Raw genomic sequence first — 22910 nt, 5'->3', positions numbered from 1 at the left:
TGCTGCTAAAACTATTTCTTGTTTTACTTTATATCATTTGTTTTTCAATTTTGTGAATAGGCTACAAACTTTTCCTTTAATATTTATTTTCTTCACTTTTTTTTGCACTGCCCTTGTGCTAAATTTAACTTATGCAAATTTGCGACAATTGATGTTGTGCGTGGTTACATTACGGCAGGAATAGTTTTGCTCTTTGCGTTTCGTGTTGTTTCGTTCTGTGAAATGGCAGGATTTTGTTCCTTCTCGGCAATTTTAGGTGGTAAGTGCGGAAGTAGTCGTGGACATACAGATTGTATAGCCCTAAATGATTGTGACGGCGATATCAGTTTGCATCTAGCAAATCACCACCTGTCAAGAGAAAATTCATGTGAAAGGGATCTAATACTGGCAAGAGCAGGTCTTTTAGAACTCACTGAAGAACAGATTAAGAATATGATGGTTTGTCCAGCCCATCGTTTTACCTTAGGAAAGTACTGGCAAGCTCCGAAGACCTGCCAGTATCCAAGACATCATGGAAAGAAATCGGCGGTAACAGGAACTCATGTTATAAATTTCAAGCTGGCTAGGGAAATTAAAAACCTCTTTGGAGAAGCTGCACCCGTTGGTTCCCGTAAGTTTTATCGTTAAAGATTGTTCTTAATCGTTAAAAATTGTTTACATTGTTAAGCCCTAGGCTGAAACAGACTTCACTTCCGTAAATATGAAATGCTAGGTTATTATTATTGTTGCATGGTGACAACTGTTCTCTGGACGCGTTCTGTTAGCTTACCTGAAACCGGCTCAAACACAGGATAAAATGTTATTATAAAGTAATTTGAATGCGACTTAAATAATTTATTCTTAGTGAAATTACTGACATAGCTTGCAACACCTGATGTTTTTAACCGTGACTAAATAAATTACTCTTTCAAGTTTGCTGCGAACACAGGGGTCACGAGCGATTGTGGGGGAGGGGGGGAGGGGAGGATTACTATACGTGGAGGTTCTGCCCATTTGTATGGTTTAGGTATATTAATGGGCAGAATATAAAAAGGTAAAGCATGTATACGAGCCTAGTGGCCCGTCACATTTCCGTAGCATAAAGCGACTAGGAGTATTCCCATCGCAAGGTTACCCCGAGTCTTGCCCAAAGAACACGACATATTGAACCCGGCCAGGACTCGAACCCGGACCGAGTCTAGCGCGATAACCGTTTGGCCAACGTGCCTCCCATCAAGTGTATAAAAGGGTAGGGAAATCTGTCATAAGGAATGCAAAGGGGCCTTTAATAGAAAAAATATATATATTTCGAATAGACACACATAGCTGTATCATTTTAATTTATTAAGGCAATAAGACTTCCTGTTTTAGGTACCTTTACCTCATGTCATTTAGGTATATGAAAGGGGTTCCTTTTCCGTGAAAATGGTATATAGAAAAGTTAAGGGGTTGGACATCTAGGCGGCGCCTCCCTGTATATCACCTTTTTGGGTAGCTCCCCGGAGGCAACAAAGAACAACTATCATCCGTCATTAGAAAGAGGGTGTGAAGTAACATCATGTAGTATTCACAAGGGAGAGCAGATCCCAGGGCTTTTTGCAGGGATGGTTGACAGTTTTCTAGGGCGAGTAACACTTACTTTTTGTTGCTAGCCATCTGCACAACATGCAGAAAGAAACACGCCGAAGACGTAGCCCTAAAAACAGACTGGCTGTACCCCAAGGAACCTGAAGAAATGGCACCCCTTCAAAGGTATGTAGGGGCACAATATTTCTCCTTCAACAAGATGAAAAATATATATTTTACTGTCGCCTTCAGAAGAAGTCTACGGTGGCTTAGCGTATGCACTTTGTTTTTTAGACCTGCTAAGGAGGCTGCCGTGGAAACCATTGCCCACCTCGTCATCTCGACCCCATTCCGTGAGCCTTCAGCTCCTCAGAATATCCCCGAGACCCCATGCTGGACCCCAGGAGCAGAAATCACCTCTCCAGCAACGCCCTTGGTTACCGACATAGTTGATACATATAACTCAGCTATGGACACGATTGCAAATCTTACTGCACAGGAAGTAAAACGTGAACCCCTATCCTCCCAACTGAAAACCTCGTTGAATAACCTGAGCAAAGCGCAACAGTTGAATGTGCTACGACAGGCCAGTGAGGACTGTTTGCTGTTGTGTAGCGTAATAGCACCTGGAAGTGGAGAGGAGCTGTTCGAGTCAATGGCCTCTGCACAAAGAGAAAAGTGTGAAGGTCCAATACCCGATGACTTAGTGGTACTCATGACTGCTTATAAGAATGCGAAGACCAGGAATTTAAGGAAACAAATACTTAGCCTTTACGCTTATAGATATTCCATGAGCAAGCTACAGGAAATTCACCAGCCCTACGGAAAACTAACTAAGTGGGAAATAAAGCAGGCACGCTCTCATGCCAAACTACATGGGCCTGGTACTATCCCTGAAGCTACGCTAAAGCATCGTGTACGGCTTGATATGGGAAAAGTCGAACACTTTGTAGAATTCACAAACAGGCCCTACTTTTATCAAGACGTTTCGTACGGTAGCAAGATACTAACCCTAGACAGTGGTGAGAAAATAGAGATGCCAAACGTTGTAAGAACGGTGACCAGATCTACAATGATTGAACAATATTTGGAATACTGCAAAGAACAATGTTATGAGCCACTCAGTAGATCTACGTTGTTTAAAATCTTGGAGGTTCGAAAGGCGTCTCAGCGTAAATCCCTTCAGGGCTTGGACAATACTGCTGCCGATGGCGCAGCGGGATTTGAGACCCTCGACAAACTGTTAGAAACCCTAGAGAAAGGAGGAAAGGAAAAGCAGTGGTGCCTTGAAGCTCGCCAAAAGCTCAGAGATGCTAAACGCTATCTCAAAACTGAATTCCGAGTAAACTGCCAACCAAATAACTCTACATGCGCCGACCACTGCAGGAATTTTGCACTTAGTGATCCGGTAGAACCCGAATTCCAAAAGTCCTGTTCACATCAGCACTTATCCACTTGCGATGACTGCCAAGGGCTAAAGAAAGTACTTCAGGAACTACGACTTGAGATCGAAGGTCCATCCTGGACGCCAGTTAATTCAGAACAACGAGAAGATTTACTGTACGACTTTGACCGCGCAAAGTCAGATATCTTGCTATGGAAAGCGCACATTGTCCGCTCAATAAACCAGGAAGAGGCGAAGCAAGATTTACTGAAAACAGCCGACGCGACGTCCGCCATTGTTATAATGGACTGGGCAATGAAATTTCTTCAGCTGAAATATCGTGAGAAGCAGTCCGAATGGTTCGGAAAACGAGGGCTCAGCTGGCATATATCCACCGTCATAACCAAGAATGTCAGCACTGGTAAGGTTGAGCTGCAATCATATGCTCACATCCTTGATTCCTGCCAGCAGGATTGGTATGCAGTCTGCTCGATCATCGAGAACACACTGGAGGCCTTAAAGAAGGAACATCCTCACATAACGCAGGTGAACTTTAGAAGTGACGAAGCAGGCTGTTACTACAACAACTTTCTCGTGGCGGCCGTAAGAGATGCTGGGAACCGAGTTGGTATCACCGTCACACGGTACGACTTTTCCGAGCCACAATACGGGAAAGATGTCTGTGATAGGATCCTTTGCCCGATGAAGTCAGCTATCCGACGCTATTGCAACGAGGGACACGATGTTCTTTCTGCAAAGGACATGCGTACAGCGCTTTCCGAACGTCCTGTCCGAGGCACAACTGCCAGTGTTTGCTCTGTTAATGAGTCTCAAAAGACACTTGAAGTAAAAAAGACAGATCATTTCAGCAGATATCATAACTTTCAATTTGAATCAAATGGCATTAGGATCTGGAGAGCTTATGGTGTAGGGCAAGGGAGGCTCATTCCCTACCAAGACATCATCGTCAAGCCTCAGGGTCCTACAGATCTTGTTATAGATGTCGACTTTTTTCCAGTAAAGGAAGCACGAATCCATAACGCCACATCAACTGATGGTGAGGAAACCAGCGGTCTTTTCTCTTGCCCTGAGCCTGGGTGTCAAATGGTCTTCAAAAAAGTTAGTGAGCTTGAGAATCATCTTGATGTTGGCGAGCACCGCCAAATGCGCGGAGGGTCCGAAACGGTGTATGACAAACTCAGAAGAGACTGGGCCGAGAAATTCCTTAATGTCGACAACAACGAGGGAAGTAGCAGGGCACTGGTAGCACATTGCGATGAGCGAGGAGACGAATTTGAATATCAAGCTCCTAGCATTTGCAGTGACTTACAGCTTGGCTGGGCTCTACACAAGGCGCGAAATCAAGGTGTGCGATTTCCTGATGATGTTAAACAATACCTAACGAGGAAATTCGACCTTGGAGAGAGAACCGGCAACAAGGCAGATCCTGGAAAAGTGGCTGCAGACATGAGAACAGCAAGAAGACCAGATGGTTTGCGGATATTTGACAGAAAAGACTGGCTAACGAAAAGTCAAGTACAGGGTTTTTTTTCGAGACTAGCGGCCACACGAAGAAAGCAGGGGAACCAAGAGTTACAGATGGAGGATGTGTACGCAGAGGAGGAAGAGGAAGAAAGGCGTGAAGTGCTAGAGAGCGTCGCCGCTGAACTCAGTCCCAGGCATCCAATCTGCTATGATTCTTACTGCCTGTGTGACCTGGCACGAGACGAGAGTCTTGACAGTTTCAGTGTAGTTATGCTCAAGGAGATATTAAGATATTTTGAGATTCCCTTTGGTTCACGAGATCGGAAAAAAAATCTAGTAGTGAACTTGTCCTCATTCTTGGAAGAATGTGACTGTCGCCAATAGGAAAAAACGTTCAAATGTTATCTATTCAATTCTCCGATGCGTTTGGCTGTTGTTCAAACGTTTAATAGTTTTCTGTGAACCGAGGAAATAAAAATAGTTTAAAGCCCTGTATTACTGTAAATGTAGGAAAGGATTAAAGTCGTCCTTTTTTGTTGCTGCGTTAAATTAGTTATACTATCCACTTTAGGGACCGGTCATTATTTATCAGGGGTGGAGGGCCCACGAAACTGGAACCAAAAATTGTGACCCTCCCCAAATTGGAGTCTATTAAGGGTGCCCGCGGGTATTTCCAGGGGCGGAGGTGCTATTTTAAAAATCGAATTTTGGGTATGGAAAGTTAAACCGATTTTTCTTATTTTTTGGTAGTCGTAATGACAAACTAGAACTATAAAATAAACAAAATAAATGAACAGGAAATATCAGCATATTTAAATTACTTATTATTACAGTCGAATCCCTCTTAACGGACACTCTCGTAAGCGGACAGCTCTGCTGACGGCCACCTTCAGTTGTTAGAAACCCCGTTTTTACTCCCATACAAACTCTGTATTTTTACATTCTCGTAAGCGGACATTCCCGTAAGCGGCCGCGGACACTTTCCGAGATTACGACTTAGACTTTGTCTTTGTTTTTAAGCTCCCGTAAGCGGACACCGCAAAGAAAATCATATAAAAAACCTCTGTATCTTTTATTAATCAATCAACTTCACATCGCCGTTCTTCACAATGATCTTACTGTAATTACAGAACCATATTTCAGCTGCCTCCTCCTCAGGCGCCTCGATTTTCTTTCTCCGACAAAGCGAGAACAAAGCGAGCGCGAAGCGCGAGTGACTGGTGACGAGCGCGAAGAGGCGTCTGGGTACGAGGCAGATATTTCAGTGTTTGTTTTGTCGTCATCCACGTCCGGTTACATTTCGAAACACCACTAACATGCATATTACCATTATGTTAGCTGGGCAAGTTCCCGTAAGCGGCCATCTATCCCCTTACACCTCTAGTGGCCGCTTACAAGAACCATTCTCGTAAGCGGCCAGCTCCAGTTGCGGACACTTTTTTCGCGTCCCGAGGGTGTCCGCTTATGAGAGCTTCGACTGTAATACCATTTTTTCTAAACGCAAAGATAGCTTTTTTATTACTGTCAATAAGTAAAAATTATCCAAAAATTCATTTGAGCAAGTTTCAACGAAATCGGCTGGGTAGAAATCGCTGCACAGTTGACTGTTATAGATTTAAGCTTCGCCAGTTGTTACAATAACGCTTGAGTAATGTTTCGATTGCATTGACAGGTCCCTTACTTCCCTTCTTTTTCGATTCGCCATCGATGGAAGCCTTACAGTATCTTTTAATAAAAGTGGAAGCAGAGAGAAAGAAAGTAGACACCCAACTTTTTTTTCTTTTTTGGGGTCAATTTTACCAGAATTGAAATCAACTTTGTTTTGATACGCCGCGACGTGTAAACCTGCTACAAATTTGCATAAATTGAATTCAGCGAAGACTGAGAAGTATTTGATGACGGCATATGGGCTATTTTCAAAAGTCGAAACCAATGATAGAAGTCGTGTTGCTTTGCCAACGTAACAATTTACGAAATAAAGTATGAAGGGAGGGCAAAATATTAATGTACGTGACATCCTAAAAATAACATTTACATTCCAGCGTGTTAGCCGATTGAAATCTACATTCCCTGCAAAGATTTTCGCCGTAGTAGGTCGATGTAAATTCGCCGTACATAATTTATTAAGGCACTTTATACTATGAATAAACCTTCTCGTTGTTAAAAATCTCGTTGTCAAAATGTTGCGCGAAGGGTTTTTTCATAGTTCATTCCTTTGATATCCAAATCACAGAAACGTCTTTTTCGAAGCTTTCCGGTGAAACTAAAGACAACTCACACCGGAGCCGCTCATGATTTAACCTTCTTAATTCTTATTTTTGGGGCGATATTTTATAAATTTAGGATTGTCCATGCCTTATTCCGAGCAGAAAGCTAGTTTCAAAAATATTTGCTCCCTCGGACAACTGTTTTATGTGGGAAAGATAGGAAACACAATAGTAAGAAATTGCGTGACGCGCGTTACGACCGTTAAAAATAGGCTTTGTTGATAAAACTCCTAAAATTCAAAAAGCTTAGTACCCAAAACTTTTTTTCTTGTTTCTAGTACACCAACCCTAGTACTAATCGTAGATAGTGTCCAGGGCTCTAGATCACGTTAAACTTTTGAGAAAAACCTCTCTAATTAACAGTATGTTTGCGTGATTTTTGCGATGGCTCTTTATGGGGTGTTTTAAAAAATTATAATTAATTTTTGTTAAGTCAGATTTCAAATATTTTACCATGAACTAATAGACAAGACATAAAATAAAATGATATTCAAGTTTCATTTTATTTGAGTTAAAGCGTAATTTTTCAGCGCGTTGAGCGCGACGCCTAAATTTGACTCGAAACAAGGTGATTTTTTCGGTTTTTGACCGTTCTCAGCAATCATCGCCAAAAGTATTGACAAATAACACTACAAGTCAAAATATTACTATATTTGTTTATCATATGGATCAATTGTCTTGCACAGAAAATTTGAAGGAATTCTGTTTTGGGCCGAAAATCGAGTGGTCGGTTCTTACACGGACGCTCACTTAACTATTTAACAGCTCAAGATCTTGGCGAATAAACATCACAGGTTTCGTGATTTCCTCAGTGAAGATTTGGGTCTGCTTACCGACGAAACTAAAACCGGAAAACCGGAACGTATGCAAATTTAATACATAGGAAAACTATTGTGGAAACTACTTAGGAAATTTTTGAGACTATCAAAGGGTTTCGTAAAAAAAAAAGTCTAAAGCTCGCAAAAATGTAACTAACCGGCCTGATGTGTCGAAGTTGAGACTAACAAGTTTTCTTTACTTCGGTGTTGAAGACTCTGGACTGTTTTACCTAAAGGGGAGGTTCACGACCTGTCATTTCGTGGAAAACCGGAACGTTTCTCGGAATCTTTTCTTTTGTTGTCTGCGAATGTATGTAAATCACGCGAGAAAACGTTTTGTTCCAAAAATAGAAGAATGCTGATTTTTAATTTTTTCTTACACGATTTGCTGAAGTGACAAAACTCTACTAACCACTCTACCAATTAGCTGATAAGAAAAAAACCTAAAAGTGCTTTTTTGTGCGACGCTTTGCTTTAATTGATTCAGTCATTAGCTGGAAGGGTTATAATTTTTGGGAAAAGTGCAGTCTATCTTCCTCGCCTGATCGAATATTAATCGGCAGTCAGCGAGAACATCCTACAAATATTATTTGCAACGCTAATCTGTACAAGAGCCTTGAGCGACTTGACAAACCAAAGAAGAATTAAGAAAACATCAAAGCTAAGAGGAGATGGTATATAGTTATATAGAATTCAATAAATCGAAGGGTAGAACAGCAAAGAACCGAAAGCGTTAGAACTTGGAAATGATGACCACAATAACAAATTCACAGTGCAGTAAAATATTTTTTTGGGGGGGATAAAACCTGCTACTGAACTATTCTTAGATTCGTTTAAGCGTTCAATGATGCCTCAGGTTTAACTCTCTCTCCTCCGAAGAGGCTCCTTAAGTTAGCTTAAAAGTCTTCGGGGCTTTCGAGAAACGGGCCCCGGCCAGTGGATTCGTAAATCGTGATCCCTCTTCGAAGTGAGAAAACTACCCCACCCCTGTAAGACGAACCTATTATCCTCCGCGGAGGCCACTTTTATTTTTCGTTCGGGCTGGGAAATGGGGAGAGGTTAAATTTCACTTTTTCCCCTCACCTTTTCCACTGAAGGAGCCACTGCGGAGGAGAGAGAGAGAGAGAGAGAGAGAGAGAGAGAGTCGAACCCCGGGGTCGAACCTGAGACCTGAGAGACAGCACCTGAAACTCACCTGGAACACAAGCAGAAGCGCCCACGAATTTCTGTGTCAGTGGAAATTGAAAAGAGAGAGAGAACTGGTAACCAATGAAAAATATTTACAATTTCATAAAAACAGAAGCGGCTTATAGAAAACAAAAAATAAGCTGAGTAAAACCAACAAGGTAGATATTTATGGGTCATAAATGCTCATCATTCTGCAGACCATCTGTGACGGTAAATGGTAGAAGATACAGAGTGGTTAAAGACCTCGGAGAGGGAGGTGAGAGATACTTTACGCTTTTATCTCGACCATCTGTCAGCAACTTTTCGAAGGTTCTGTGGCCAAAATCTGCTATCCTCGTGTTGAAAGTGAACTCTTGCGATCTAATAATGATTTATTTGGGGTAATAAGCGATTTAAAAACTGGTCTTACACAGAAGGTTCGCTTGGATCCGTTTTATCTGGCCACGATCATAGAAACTTCATTCTAATATGGCTGAAGTCTTGTACGTAATCTGATATTGTAGTAATTTCAGTCGACAAAATAAGTCTTAATGTTCAAGATACAGTTTACGTGGAATTTACATGATCATTATCAGACAGAATGTCTTAAATCTTCGCTGTTAAAGTAAGTAATACATATAAGATATTAGGAGAAAACCCACAAAACTATCAGGAAGTAGAAGGATCTTTGCTACTTGAGACTTCCTTATAGACGATTATCCCAAAAATAATTCTTACCACGTGACTGATGAGTGATAAGTCAGTAACTTTGTTTAGGTGTCAAGTCCTTGTATCATTTAAATATACAAATTTGTGACACTAGAAATATTCCATATAAGCAAATTCAAACCCAGCGTATCCAATCGAAAAAAATCGAACTAAAAATAAATCGAACCCAATCGAACACCAATCGTTCAATCGATAATCGAACAAAATCAAACATCTCTTTTGCTGTGCGTTCGATTTTCACAATCACAATCGAATTCAATCCGACCCTATTTTGCTTGGAAGCCGTCTCTTGAGGGGGACGGTGCACCGTCCAAATGTTCGCAATATAAACAAACAGGAGTTCAGTTATCAAACGTTCAACTGAGTATGGTTGTCGACTGTTCGGTAATCAAACGTTTGATTTTGTTTGATTGTTAACTGTACAGTAATTGAACGTTCGATTGTCCACTGTATGGTTAATCGAACGTCTGACTTTGTTCAATTGTCAATTGTATGGTAATCGAACGTTCGATTTTGTTCGATTGACCAAATTTTATTGTGAGTTCGATTATGTTCGATTACCGAACCCATTAAGGATTGGTGTTCGATTGGGTTCGATTGGGCGATTCCAGAAAATATCCGTACCATACCACGGACGGCTTTTTGGAAATCCGAGGGCAAGGGGGGGTTGTTTGAACTGGAAATCCGAAGGCATGGGGGGATACTTACGATTGGAATTCCGAAGGCATGGGGGAGTTCCAGATCTTGGATTTCCAGAGTAGAAAACAAGAGTGTGTTCCTTGAAAATGCTTATTTTGTGGACTACCAATTCGCAAATAAAGCACGAACTGACGACCGCGTCGCAGAAGCAGGATACAAGACAAGTATCGATCGATCAGGCATGTGTTTGCGTTCATTTACAAAAGAAAATCGCTTAAATGTGGGTTCTACATCAAGCTTCAGAGGCCTTAACATTGATGAACTTCTTCATTCGCTCTTTGTTATCTTGTCAAAGCGGATCCACAAATATTTAGTGGAGTGGGAAACTCTTTTGCTACGCTTTGAGACGCCATTTTGAAGCACGTGGGTTGAGAGCGACTGCTGACCCTGAAGGCTCAAATTCAAGATGGCGGATATGTCAATGCACTCGATCGTATTATCTTCCGAGTTTACACACGTGCATCACACGATATTCTTATTTTAATGTTCTGCACCAGTTTGGGGCAATGTAAAGTTAATGTAGGTTGTATCTGTTGAACAAGGGTAAGGAGAAAAGTCTTATTTTTTTTACATTTTCGTCCCAGAATCTCTTGAGTCATAATGACTGTCTCTACAGTGTATGTACAGATCGAGTCATTTGAAATAATTTGATGTAGAATATGCCACATTGGGCGTATTTGCGAACCCTGACGGGAATTCTAAAGAGCTTGACGAAAAAATGAAAAATCTGAACGGGAGGGGGGTTAACGATTATGGAATTCCGAAGGCATGGGGGGATAATGCATTTTGGAATTTCTGAAGGCAAGGGGGGCTAAAATATGGAAGCCGTCCGTGGTATGGTACGGATATTTTCTGGAATCACCCATTGGATACGCCGGGTCCAAAGGAAACAACTTCTGGTTAGAGTCATTGTTGTTTTTGGGAGGTGTAAGAAATCTAAGGTTAAGAAATCAGGCCCGGGGGGGGGGGGGTACTTGACCTATGTTAAGGTATAGGAGGGTAACGAAGGGTTTATGCGTGACACGTGAAAAGGGCAAGAATTAGGCCGTGACGCCTGAAAATAGGGCGAAAAGTTGACCGTGACGCGTGAAAAAAGCTAGAAAAGATCCGTGATTCGTGAATTCTGCAGTCAAGTATACGTGACACATGAATTTGGTTAAAATTTGTGCGTGAAACAGGAACACGATCCCCCCTTTGCTACCATCGTATAGGGGTGCCGCTGGGGGTTGAAACCCTGACCCTGTTTAGGGCAATAAAAACTTAAAATACCTACAGTGTGTAGGACAACACCCCCTATTTTAAGACCCTATTAGTATTTAGGACAAAGGACAACATCAACAATCATTTACGCTTTATTGTGATTGAGTTCCGTACGTGATGTTTGACACATTGGAATGCAAACACTGATCCCAGCAAATGAAAATATGCTTTTCATAAAGCAAAAGCGAAAACAGTGTAAATTATACTCGATGACAGTCTTGCAGCCGTTTCCTGTCTAGGACATCTTCAGGCCCTGTTTAGGGCAGAGGAGTTTGAAAATATTCTCTGTTCAGGGCCGGAGGAGTCAAAAACCATACCCTATCCAGTGGCACGTCCCCGTATAGGTCATATAGGGGAGTGCCTCCCCCCACCCCCTGGGAAATCAGGACTCCACTGTAACTAATAGCTTATGTTGGAGCCTGGGATCTGTTTGTATCAGTATAGTATATATTTTCCCAAATTTACTTGTCTTTAATAGAATGATACTTTTGGTTTCCAGCTTTCTCCTATGTGAACCTTGTGCATCGTGGAAAGGAATGGTTTGCCTTAGTAAGTTGTTATATTTCTTTATTAAAGCTTCATTAAATTTTCGGGGCATGACAAAAATTGATTTAAGTATTATATATGGGTATCATTTGTGGGTAAAATTGGACAAAAAATGGACAGAAAAAATGTACAATGCATTGCAAAGCTCTTTCCAAATGAGGAGCCTCAAACTGCAGGTGGCACCATGTGAGGGGTGGGGGGTGGGGGCTATGCCTGTACTACATAATAGACTGTAAGTAGGGTCTGTTAGAAGGGTTAGAGGGGGTTCAGTCCGCAGACGCCATGTTTTTCTTCCTAGACCGCCGATTTCTTTTATTTTCTTCTGAAGTCTGAGACCACCATAAATTTCTTGACCGTAGACCGCCAGACACTAAAGAATGTGCCCGCAGACCAGCGCTCAAAATCGGCTAAGACTGCCAGTGTATAATAAGGCTCCCACGCAGTTGTTTTTAAGAGGGATCGAAACATGATCGCCCCTAAAAACGATTGCATGGGAGGCTAGAGTATAAAAGTCCCTCTCTAAGTAATCAATGGAAATCTGTCTGGTAAAAAATAACTTGCTGGCGGCTAAGTATATTGTCGATTGACTTGAGTCACTGTTTTGTAAGGGTTAACTCACTTGCACTTACACCATAAATTATATCTACCGGTATGTAAATTGTGCATGCAAGAAAATGGCAAAGTTGAAGCTCCAGTTCTCACACCTAGTCATAATGTACTAAGAAGTAAATGATCTACTTTGTAATATTAAATCAGCCTCTTTGAACCAATTTCAATTTCTATCTCTGAATTATTCATTTAGAAAAGACTGCGTCTCCAGCTTCCAGAGCAAGAGGAGGTGAGTTTATGCTGTTAAATTAATTTAAAATTTTGTAAGAATCTGCTGTACTGTGCATGCTGCCATGTATGTACATACCACAAAATGTAGCAGTAAAGAAAAATATGAACACTACATCATGAAAAAGCCTCAGTGTCTCAAATAAGGACTCTCACATGAGTTCTCAAAATTAAATCATTAAAAAACTATACACAATTGGTATAAAATTATTAAATGCGTATACTTCTCTTTTTTTTAATTATGGGTATAGTAACTTGGAGGTAAACAGGGGGATCTTAACATGTATCTTGTACCCTTATTCCTGGTTCCTGACGCTTGGTGCTTTCTCTATTTCTTCTGATTCTTGCTACCTTGGGAGTCACATTCCGGCTCCTATGGAGTTCTTGCCTTCTCATATCTCTCCTGGGCTTCTGCCTCTCAACTGACTTAATTGTTTGGCTGTTACTGGTAATTAAGGCATTTGAACGTGAAGTAGAGGCTCACAGAGCAGTTGATCACCCAAGTGTCCTGGCCTTGCATGATGTGGATGTCGTTACCAAGGGAACATTTAAAGAGGCTCGCATGCTGGTGACTTACTACAAGGTACATGTACTTGCAAATTGTTCTTTTTATTGAAAGTTCTACGTCTTGTGATAAATATAAAGCCTATCATAACATTTGTTATTACAGTGTATGTTAGAAGGTAAAAGTAAAAGGTTAAGTCTGTGTCCAAGCCAAGTGGCCCACACAACCGGGGCTTATCCCGGTTTCCATAGCATGAAGTGACTAGCGACTAGAAGTATTCTACTCACCCCTGGATGGGATGCTAGTCCATCGCAAGGTTATAATAAGTTGAACGATCCTTGAAAAATTCTTATTAGTTTTTCAATGATTTCGATGATTCCTTAGCCTAAAGATCCTTATCATTTGGGATCTTTGGCATGTCATTGAAGATCTTTAAAGACCCTTTTGATGCTGCAATTTACTCATATAATGTGATGCAATCAATGTTATTTATAAACCTATTTTTACATGTTGATTCAATATTTGTTAGAGCTACTATGTAGAAATGTTACCAATAAAACCATTATTATTATTTATTATTATTATATACATGTACCTCCATCACCAGATTGACATTGACATTAACTCGACTTACTCATCATTATTTAAATCAGCCATTTTTTTGACATTATTATTTCTTCCAGGATGGAACAGTTCAAGACTTGATTGAACGTACACTGAGCAAGGGTGGCCACATACCAGAGTTGGACATACTTCACATGTTCAAGTCGCTGTGTGACGCTATACTTGCCTTTCACGGTCTAGATCCACCTCTGGCCCACAGAGATATCAAGGTGGGGCAGAGTCCACAGAAATGCACAGTGGATTGTACATTCAATGAATGAATGAATGAATGAATGAATGATTGTAATGGTTCATGTATATATAGTGGAACCCCGATATAACGATATGCCAAGGGGGTAGTAAAATTATATCGTTATATCGAGGAATCGTTATATCGGGGTTCCGTCCCATACATTTTACTATTGCCGGGACATAACATATTCATCGTTATATCGGGAATATCGTTATATCGAAGATCGTTATATCGAGGTTCCACTGTAGCACATAATATACAGACCTCAATGCGCTTAAAATTAGAGTAATGGCACAAGATTGGACATCAGTATTTCAGGTGCTTTTGGCAGCCACTATCTGTCCAAGTATATGATCTTGTCCCACAACCCAAGTTGCCAACCCATGGACACATGTCGATAGGCCAGACCAATGAGAGTGACCAATGAGCAATAAGCATTTGTTTGAAATGAGTGCCAATTTCAATATTGCCTTTTTCCCCTTCAAATTCGTTGTAGATAATTTGTCAACTGCCCCCATCCCCCTTTTCAGTGCTGTACACAAACAAAGCAAGTCTTGCAAATTGAAATTCCAACATTGTTTCGGGTGGGGGTAGGGGTCTATCGGAGGGGTTGTGGGGCAAAATTTGTCCAAGGTAGTCAGTTTGTGCAGAGTGTCTCTGTCAACACTTTTGGGGCTCATTGTTGTTTTATAAAATATCCATTCCTCCCCCGAAGAAGGTTTTTTGGTTTGAACCAGGGCTTCAACCCTCCCGTAAATTCTACTTTAGCTTCATATATACGTGTACATGTACTATTTAAAATATTTGGCTTTTGAGACAACACCCCTTCCCCCACCCCCCTGCCTTGGAATCTCCAATGACCTTTGGGTGGGTATGGACATCTTCTGGAACCACACATTAAGAAAATGTTATATATAGGGATGGTTGATAAATTGAAATGCTAAAGAGATGCTAACCCCCAAAAAATCAAAATCCAGGAGATACATGAAGTGTTTGCCAATTTTTTCTTGAAAACACCTTGTTTGGACGCCAAAAAATGGTGGCCGAAAAAAAAAAAAAAAACTTTGCTGGCTCAGCAATAACAATTCTTCAAAAATCTGAAATATATCCTGAAATACATACTCATAGAAAAACTTAAGCATTTTCTTGTTATTTCACTAACTATATTAATTTTGTAACTTCTTTTTCAGCCTCATAATTTGTTAATTGCTCCTAACAATGCTGTGGTGTTGATGGACCTTGGAAGTGTGTCAAAAGCCAGATGTACCATTACATCAAGGTGAAGGAGAAAGTTTATTATTAAATTATATTTGCCCTGTGAAAATGGGGTGTGGTAAGTACAATCTGGGCAAGTGGTCACATGTACTTGTACAAAATAACTTGTTGGGCTGAGTTCCTAGACTACAAGTACCGGTACCCTGCAAACCCAGACGTATTTCGGCTAGACTACAAGCATTCCCTAGTTTTTCTTAGTCCGTTGACTGTGAAGTCAAAAAAGGGCAAGTGAAGAAATGGTCATGCAAAATCTGGGGATAGACACTTGAAAAAAGACGTGCCTTTTTAAATTAACATGTCCATTCCCTAGATTTGTATAAGCCATTTTTTCACTTGCACTTGTTTTTACCTCAAACTTGGTGGCTAAGAAAAAGTGGGACTGCTCGCAGTTTTCTGAGATCCTTTTGTCCCAATTTTTCACAAGGCACTAGCTGACTCTGTCACTAAGTAAAGTCTGCTTCGAGCCTAGTGGCCCATACAGGCCGGGCTTTCCCGGTTTCTGTAGCATGTGCTGGAGTTTGTTCTCCCCTGGTGGGTGCTGTCCATCGCAGGGTTACCCCCCGCAGTAATTGCCGGTACCCATTTTCCCTGGGTGGAGGAGGCACTGTGGGTAAGTGTCTCGCCCAGAACACACACGCGCCCCGGCCAGGCCGCGCCCGGGCCGTTCGCTCGGGGCGGCGCGCTCCATAGGCCACCGCGTCTCCCAAGACTCTGTCACTGGGCTTCTTAAATTGTTGGAGTCAGTGTTGCAATCATAGAGAGTGCCTTTTTTTCTTTCCCCATTGCATTTTTTTAAATGTAGTGCCAAGAATGGGGACATTCTGATTATCATTGTCCCAGTATCTTTCTTCGACAAAGAAAAAAAAAAATAAAAAAAATTTATTTATTTTTTTTTTTTTTTTTTTTTTTTTTTTTTTTTGTCCTCGTTTTTTGATAAAAAAAAAAAAAAAAATATTTTTTTTTTTTATAAAAAATTTTGATAAAAACCCCCCCCGCCAGGCATGCTGACGAGGCTAATTTGTCCCAGTATCTGCACATTTGTACATATCTCATGTTTTGGCGTGAAATCTCTGACTTGGCGTACTGTTTCTGATCGTTTCTTGCAGAAGGGAAGCGTTGGCCCTCCAAGAGAAATGTGCTCAAGAATGCACTGCTCCATACAGGTAGGTAGCAACACTTAAAAACAAAACACCAATATCTGTTTTGTTGAAAGATTTTGTTGTTGTTTGAAAGACAAAGTAGTGTGCACTGTTCATGAGTTCTGATGCCAATCAGTGATATATTGAGTGGTCTTGTAAACACTCTCTTGCAGGGCTCCAGAGCTTTTTGAAGTCCCATCCAACTGTGAAATTGATGAGAGAAGTGATATGTGGTCACTCGGTTGTACTTTGTATGCCATGGCTTATGGTAAGTTTGTGAATGATTTTCATACTTCAGAAGATAATTATTTTTTGTTTGAACTACCAGACATTACATGTCAAACAGCTGGAAGTTGTGTCCTGCATCTGGCTTGAAACAAAACCCCTGATTATGACTCTTCATTTTTACATCAGGTCAAAGTCCATGTGACGGCTCAGCACTCTCAGCTAACAGTGGCAACATTCACATACCAAGTGACAGGTACATTTCCAAAGTTTGTCCATCCATGTATTCCAGTCCATTTTCCTTCCTTGACATTGTTGACCATCCTTTTGAATTTTCTTGCTTAAAAAAGAGAGAGGCAGACGGTGGGGAGGGGCGTGCTGACCCAAATAATGGCTGTGAAATAGACTTTTCTAAGACTGAAGGTTTTTGTAAGCGTAAGTATGGCCATAGAAGTAATACGCGAGGAGGGAGGGGTGTGTTTGTTTTTGAGGGTGGGAGGAAGGAGGGCAGGGCAGGGCATGTGAGCTAACTCCTAGATTTTCCAAGTTTTCTAGGTGTATTCCCTCCCAGATCTCTCTACAAGAATGTTACCTTGAGGGTGATAAGTGTTCTCCTATGGTTCTCTTTGGTACTTACTTAAATTCCTGTTTTGTTTTTTGACAGTGTTTATTCAATTGAATTAAATGGTTTAATCATGAGTATGCTCAAGGTGGATCCTCAAGAAAGACCGTCGCTTCAAACTATCCTACTGAGATTAGATAACTTAGCTCCCACTACTTCAGTATTTGGCGGTGAAGCTGGTAGACATGTTTCCATACAAATGTAATTTTTTTTATATACACAACAACAGAGCTATTATATTCAAACAAGATAAAAACACTGTAAAAACAATCTTTTTAACAAAAATGTTGTGCTTATGGCAAGAGTTAAAATTCTTGTCACAAGCACAACATTTTTGTTCAAAGAAATTGTGATTATTTTAATCCTGGGGAAGGCTTCGGGGGGGGGGTTTTTTTGTTTTTGGGGGTTAAATATAATATTTTTTTTTTTTTTTGGGGTTTTCGAGAAAAATATTTTTAGAAGAGGGGTCAAAAATAAAAACAAGAAGAAAAAAAAAAACCGCATGTTGTGTTTTGGGTTACAACAAAGCTCGAGTCTCGCCCAAATTGGTCTTTTTAGAGCGATTTTCACTTGAGTGTCGAAAGTAAATTGCGTGTGCTTTGGTTTTGCATTATTACGCTTAGTGATTGGCTCAAAAATCCTGCGCCACTTTCTCAGCCAATCAGAAGTAAAACCAAAACCAATCGTGACTCGCTCGCACGTTTTCCCGCGCTTCGTGCCAGCTACCTGTATTTTCTTGGAGTTTTGATTGGTTCACTGGATTGTCTGTCTCTCTTGTGATTGGCCGGAGTAATTACTTTGGTTTTATTTTTACGACACTCAATTGGAAACTGCTCTAAGAGGTTCAATTCAAATTTTCTGACGAGCCTCCCTGTCTCTATCATATTGGAGACCCTCCCGGGATTTAATAAATTCATCACTTATAATTTGTCACAGAAAAATGATAGATGAATATTGACCCGTAAGTACAGATTTTTAAACACTAGGTGATTGTTGGCTAGGAATGATAAATAGTAGCGGAAACGTTCTCCGCTTCAAAGTTATGGAGACCAGCATTGAGAGTTTGGAAGACGGTCCAACAAATTTAGCTAGACAGCTCTCAATCCGGCCGGGCGTCGAATCAGAGTGCGTTTAATAGTACCCCTCCAAAATGAACTGATATGTAGGAAATTTAAAGGCGAAGAAATCGTCCCATATAGTGTAACAGATGCAGGATCTATTTGTACAAAAGAGAGACTATTCAAGATTTTACTAATAAGTTTAATTCTCTTATGAACAAGAACTTTGAATACCCTGTACATATACAAATTTACTGACTCTTTAATAAATAAAAAATTGCCGCTTCAGGATAAAGAAAGGAAGAGTACATTTTTTTTCTCTAAAAGGGAGGGTTGTAGTTTCTAAGTTACTTTTTGGCTCTCTTGTTTAAGATTTCGCTGTCCTATTGTGGTCCGTAGCATTGGAAAATAGTCTGAACGTTATTCTGCTCCGAGTTTTTAAACTTTTTCCTGTGAGCGCCTTTTTCTCGCCGTAGCTAACTCGTCCCCAGTCGTCTTTTTAGAAGCGTACCAAAAAGCTACGATTAGGTATAAGTATCGCTTCAAACGTTATATGAATCACGCACTGAAAACTGCGTGGAATCTATTTGCCGGTGCGCGTTGGACAGGAGATGCAAACTAGATCCAAAAAAAAAAGCAAAAAAGGCAAATATCGTATGATTATGTTTTGTTTTAAAAAAACTTGTATCGGCCCTTATATCGGCCCATCCTCATAAAGCTACACCAAGAAGGCCCAGAGAACAAAATTGCTTTCCGCTGGCTCGGAGTACCACTGGCTTTTAAATAAAAGACCGAAACCGAAAGCTTGCAGAAGCCGGAAGTGTCTGAGCTGTGCTTGTTTAGATTTTCAGTGTTTTCTGAAGTCAACTGCAATGCACCGCTTTGGTTCGTTGAATCCTAATGATTATGGTGGTATGCCATCATTCTTATCGCACGTACACAATCGACGGAGGGAAAACACTGAGGCAATAGATGACGGAACTCTCTTTCTTTGTGGCGCTGGCAGAGATAGCACGATTTCAAGTCGTCTAGCTGAAGTTGGAAGGCCCCTTGAACAAGGTGGAGAAAACCAAAAAATCCAAGTCGCAGTCGAAAAGTTTGTCAGTGACTTGTTGAAATGTGTTGGAAAACTAGAAGGCCGTTTCATCAGCAACGTTATTCCGAGCGGAAGTTTTTACGAGGGAACAAAAGTTACAGCGCCTAATGAGTTTGACTTCATGGCTGAAATTCAAGTTTTGTCTTTCCGTGGAGCTTGTAAAGTCCAGTGGCATAGTGCATATCCTGGTCGTCCTTTGGTTCAACCACATCCTTTCCTTGCAAACACACTTTTTTCTGATGTGATATCTGGTTCTTATAGCCTTTCTGCGGGATCATTCCGTAACGCTTTTGAGAAAATATTGCTTGTTGCTCTGGATGTGATGGATCCACTTCCGCCTTGCTGGGGAAGGTCGATCAAAATTGGTCATAAAGGCCCGTCAGTCACCTTATATTTGACCTGGATTGGAAGAAAATACAGAAAGTTAGACATATCTATCGACATAACGCCTGCCATTAAATTTTTCCACTGGCCTCAATGGACAGATATTTCAGCAGCAACGAGTAAAAGTAACCAGAGAGGAGCGAGTTTCGGAGCTGCCAAGGAATCATACTCCAAAACTCTCAAGGACAAAGTCACAAAGCTTGGTTTTCATGTGGTCCCAGTAAGTCCACTGTGGCGTGCGTCCTTCTCAGTTGCAGAGATGCACATTCTAAAAGCGTTCAGCCCAGACAGTAACCGCCTAACCTGTTACAGATGTGCAAAGTACTTCCGTGACCAACACAAGGGAGACAGTGCAGTCCTAACTTCTTACATCTTAAAAACTGCATTCCTTTTTGAACTGGAAAAGTTTCCAGAAGAAAGGTTTTGGAGCAATGATCAGCTGTTTGCACGCTTGTATGGTATGATGAATCGCCTTCACCATGAATCAAAAGAAGAAGTGCTCGGTAGTTACTTTGTGTCCTCCTTTTCCATTGGCAAGAGTCTAATGGAGGATTTAATACCGTATGCTATAGAGAGAATTTTGGGAGACTTGCAGTTATTGCTATTACTTGGACCAAAAGCAAGTTGTTGCCATTAAGTCAGAAATATTACCTGTGCTTATGATATTTTATACTACATTTTTTGTTCTCAGCCTCAAAATTGTCAGAGTGATGGATGTGATGACAATTAATAGTGATAACAATATGATGACCAGTTTTGGAACCAAATTATCTGAAGAGTTACTACTTTGAATTCAGGGTGAAATGATTTTGTTGTTGACTGTGACCTACAAGTTTACTACCAAAACCAGTGAAGGAAATAAAATATTTGCAACAAGATAGGCACGAATTTACCCTAGCATGTGTAAGGGTATGCTATTTGCAATCTGAATATTTTGCATTCTGTGCCAAGGAACCAAAAACAAAGCAAATTTGGTGATGATTTTATGCCTTTTAAACTATATATAAGCTTATATATTACACCTTATAGTCTTTAAACTGTCTACTTGCGCGGTACTGTATATATTCATTTTTATAAGCAGATAAAGTAATAATTATATACTCAATTGGTGTTTTTAAAGAAATAATTTTATTTCTTTAGTTAGTAAATATATATGTCTGGATTTATCAAAACCAGGTCAAGGAAATCTTCACCATTTTTAGCACAAATCGCTGTAAACTTTTTTTCTCGCCAGAAACTCCAAACTCGGCGATATAAAAACTTAAGGGAATGTCAGTCTTTTTTTCTCTTCTCCTCTCTCTTCTCTACGTTTTAGTGCTGTCTTTCTTTCTTCCTTTTTTTTCCCCTTTCTTGTGGTGTTTTAAGCCAATTCACGCAGTAACGTACTTGTTCAAGAATACTGACGTCATTTTTCTTTGACCTGGTTTTGATAAATTCAGACATATATTAATAAGTGGAAAAAATTCATAAATTTAAGGTGGCCCTGACCCCCATGTACAAATTTTGTTTAAACTTTGCCAAAAGATGCAAGTTGTGTTGCTGGTTAAACTTTAACAAAAAATTGGGGTCACCATACTCGTTTTTGAAAGCTAAAATTTAGAGTGTTTTTAACAGGTTATACTGTTGCTATAGTAACTTGTTATATCAAGAAAATAATCACAACTTGTTTACCAATGATTGGCTGTCTGTTTGATACCATAATTGTTGCTTTAACTGAAAGAGAGAGTCGAAGTATTTATCTGTTAAAGATGAGTTGCTGAAAACAGCAGGAGACTATTTTGAGCCACCTTAATGAACTGATTGCCCCCAAAATACGGATTTTAAAACGCTAGCTGAAAAATAGTTTGGTGGACCGGGTAGTTGTTTTTTTCAATACTGATCTCCTAACAAGCAAATTTAGTAAGACAGCCCTCAATCCTGCGTTAGTTCCCCTTCAAAATTAACTGATCTGTTAGGAGAATTTGAAATAGTTTACAGGCGAAGAAATCAACTCAGATAACAGATGCAAGATCTATCTGTACAAAAGAGAAACTAACCTAGACTTTACGGATAAGTTTTATTTGTTAATGAACATGAACTTTGAATTTCCCTGTACATAAGAACTTACTGACTTTTCAATTAATAAAATATTGGAAAAAAGTAGAATGTGCATTTTTTTTCTTTCTCTGGAAAAAGGTAGTGGTGGTATGGGGAGTGGGGGAGGGGATAATATCTCGAAGGGAGATCAAGATTTTGCCGTCCTAAGGTAGCCAACGACTTGGAAAAATTATGTGAAAAAAATATGTTATCTTTCTGTGACCACCTCTCTGCTTTGTCGGCCATTTTGAATTATAAGGCCATTTGGAATAATGTCGGCCATTTGGAATTATAAGGCGAAACATAATTCGAGCACGGGCGTTTCTTAAAATGTATTCATTCCATCAGTTGAATGTAAAAATTGGAGGCCATGTGGTGTGACTTTTCATCTTCAAATTTGAATTATCTTGACTCAGACATGTAGTAGCGTCAACTTATGTTAAGTGGTAAATTCAGTACAGGGCAGGGGCGTAGCCAGGATTTTTGTATAGGGGGGTTCCAAATGTGAATTGTTATTGTGAAGGTAAAACTGAGCGCCGGAGGCGCTCCTCCTCTAGGGGGGTCCGGGAGCATGCTCCCCCGGGAAATTTTGAAATTTGCGGTCCCCAGAAATGGCATCTCCTTGATTCTAAGCATAAATTTTTAGCAATTTTAGCGTCAATTGAAGCTAGCATTTCTTAGAAGGGAAGCTCAAAATCCCGCGTACCAGGTAATTTTTCCGGCGTACCATTCACTCCCGGCGAACCGTCACTCACTAGTCAGCTAGTATATCAGCCATAAAGTAGGCGCTGTGGATGCTTCCGTGCAAAATTGTCGACTGTTGCACTAATGTCAATTTGTCTGTTGTAATGTATGTTCATAAGAGCAAGTCCTGACTCTCGCTCGCTGGTCATTGTAGCCCGCAGGTATGTCTTTAGTCTGCGCAATGTGCTGAAAG

The 22910-nt window shown here is 40.5% G+C and overlaps 4 protein-coding genes across 5 annotated transcripts in view; 3 read left to right on the top strand and 1 right to left on the bottom strand.

Annotated features, from left to right (window-relative positions):
- The window catches only part of LOC144655270 (uncharacterized), a 5948-nt gene extending 1053 nt beyond the window's left edge, over positions 1 to 4895 (top strand). The window contains exons 1-3 of one of the 2 annotated variants that reach the window (XM_078515487.1): positions 1 to 610; positions 1632 to 1731; positions 1840 to 4895. The exon at positions 1 to 610 is cut by the window's left edge and continues 1053 nt beyond it. In XM_078515487.1, the coding sequence (XP_078371613.1) occupies positions 223 to 610; positions 1632 to 1731; positions 1840 to 4798 (3447 nt within the window). In that variant the 5' untranslated portion in view covers positions 1 to 222 and the 3' untranslated portion in view covers positions 4799 to 4895. Of the gene's footprint in view, positions 611 to 1631 lie in introns of both variants that reach the window. The other variant, XM_078515486.1, reaches the window with a different exon arrangement.
- The window catches only part of LOC144655335 (uncharacterized), a 26469-nt gene extending 11018 nt beyond the window's left edge, over positions 1 to 15451 (bottom strand). Inside the window, exon 1 of the mRNA XM_078515566.1 lies at positions 15446 to 15451. The gene's annotated coding sequence lies outside the window, so the exon portion shown is untranslated. The remainder of the gene's footprint in view (positions 1 to 15445) is intronic.
- On the top strand, positions 8793 to 17731 carry LOC144655332 (serine/threonine-protein kinase 16-like). The gene is made up of 10 exons (XM_078515561.1): positions 8793 to 8943; positions 11854 to 11903; positions 12703 to 12738; positions 13195 to 13320; positions 13926 to 14075; positions 15289 to 15377; positions 16480 to 16536; positions 16686 to 16780; positions 16927 to 16993; positions 17402 to 17731. Exons 1-10 carry the CDS (start codon positions 8856 to 8858, stop codon positions 17562 to 17564), a joined length of 921 nt encoding a protein of 306 aa, XP_078371687.1. The 5' UTR covers positions 8793 to 8855; the 3' UTR covers positions 17565 to 17731.
- Positions 17732 to 17846: 115 nt separating this feature from the next.
- Positions 17847 to 20997, top strand: LOC144655269 (cyclic GMP-AMP synthase-like receptor). The gene has a single exon (XM_078515485.1). It carries the CDS (start codon positions 19290 to 19292, stop codon positions 20532 to 20534), a length of 1245 nt encoding a protein of 414 aa, XP_078371611.1. The 5' UTR covers positions 17847 to 19289; the 3' UTR covers positions 20535 to 20997.
- The last annotated feature ends 1913 nt before the right edge of the window (positions 20998 to 22910 follow it).

This window comes from Oculina patagonica, chromosome 5, assembly GCF_052425735.1.
Source record: "Oculina patagonica isolate OP01 chromosome 5, crgOcupat, whole genome shotgun sequence".
In the NCBI taxonomy this organism is placed as follows: domain Eukaryota; kingdom Metazoa; phylum Cnidaria; class Anthozoa; order Scleractinia; family Oculinidae; genus Oculina; species Oculina patagonica.
The sequence above is the reverse complement of the archived record's forward strand: the minus strand, read 5'-3'. Positions and strand labels throughout refer to the sequence as shown.

What these genes read in the sequence shown, in the direction of transcription:
- LOC144655332 (XM_078515561.1), top strand. Translation starts at nt 8,856, where the DNA reads ATGGGTCATAAATGCTCATCATTCTGCAGACCATCTGTGACGGTAAAT. An exon ending in TAAAGACCTCGGAGAGGGAG is followed by an intron (nt 8,944 to 11,853) that starts GTGAGAGATACT and finishes TTTGGTTTCCAG; the next exon opens with CTTTCTCCTATGTGAACCTT. An exon ending in GAATGCACTGCTCCATACAG is followed by an intron (nt 16,537 to 16,685) that starts GTAGGTAGCAAC and finishes ACTCTCTTGCAG; the next exon opens with GGCTCCAGAGCTTTTTGAAG.
- LOC144655269 (XM_078515485.1), top strand. Translation starts at nt 19,290, where the DNA reads ATGCACCGCTTTGGTTCGTTGAATCCTAATGATTATGGTGGTATGCCA.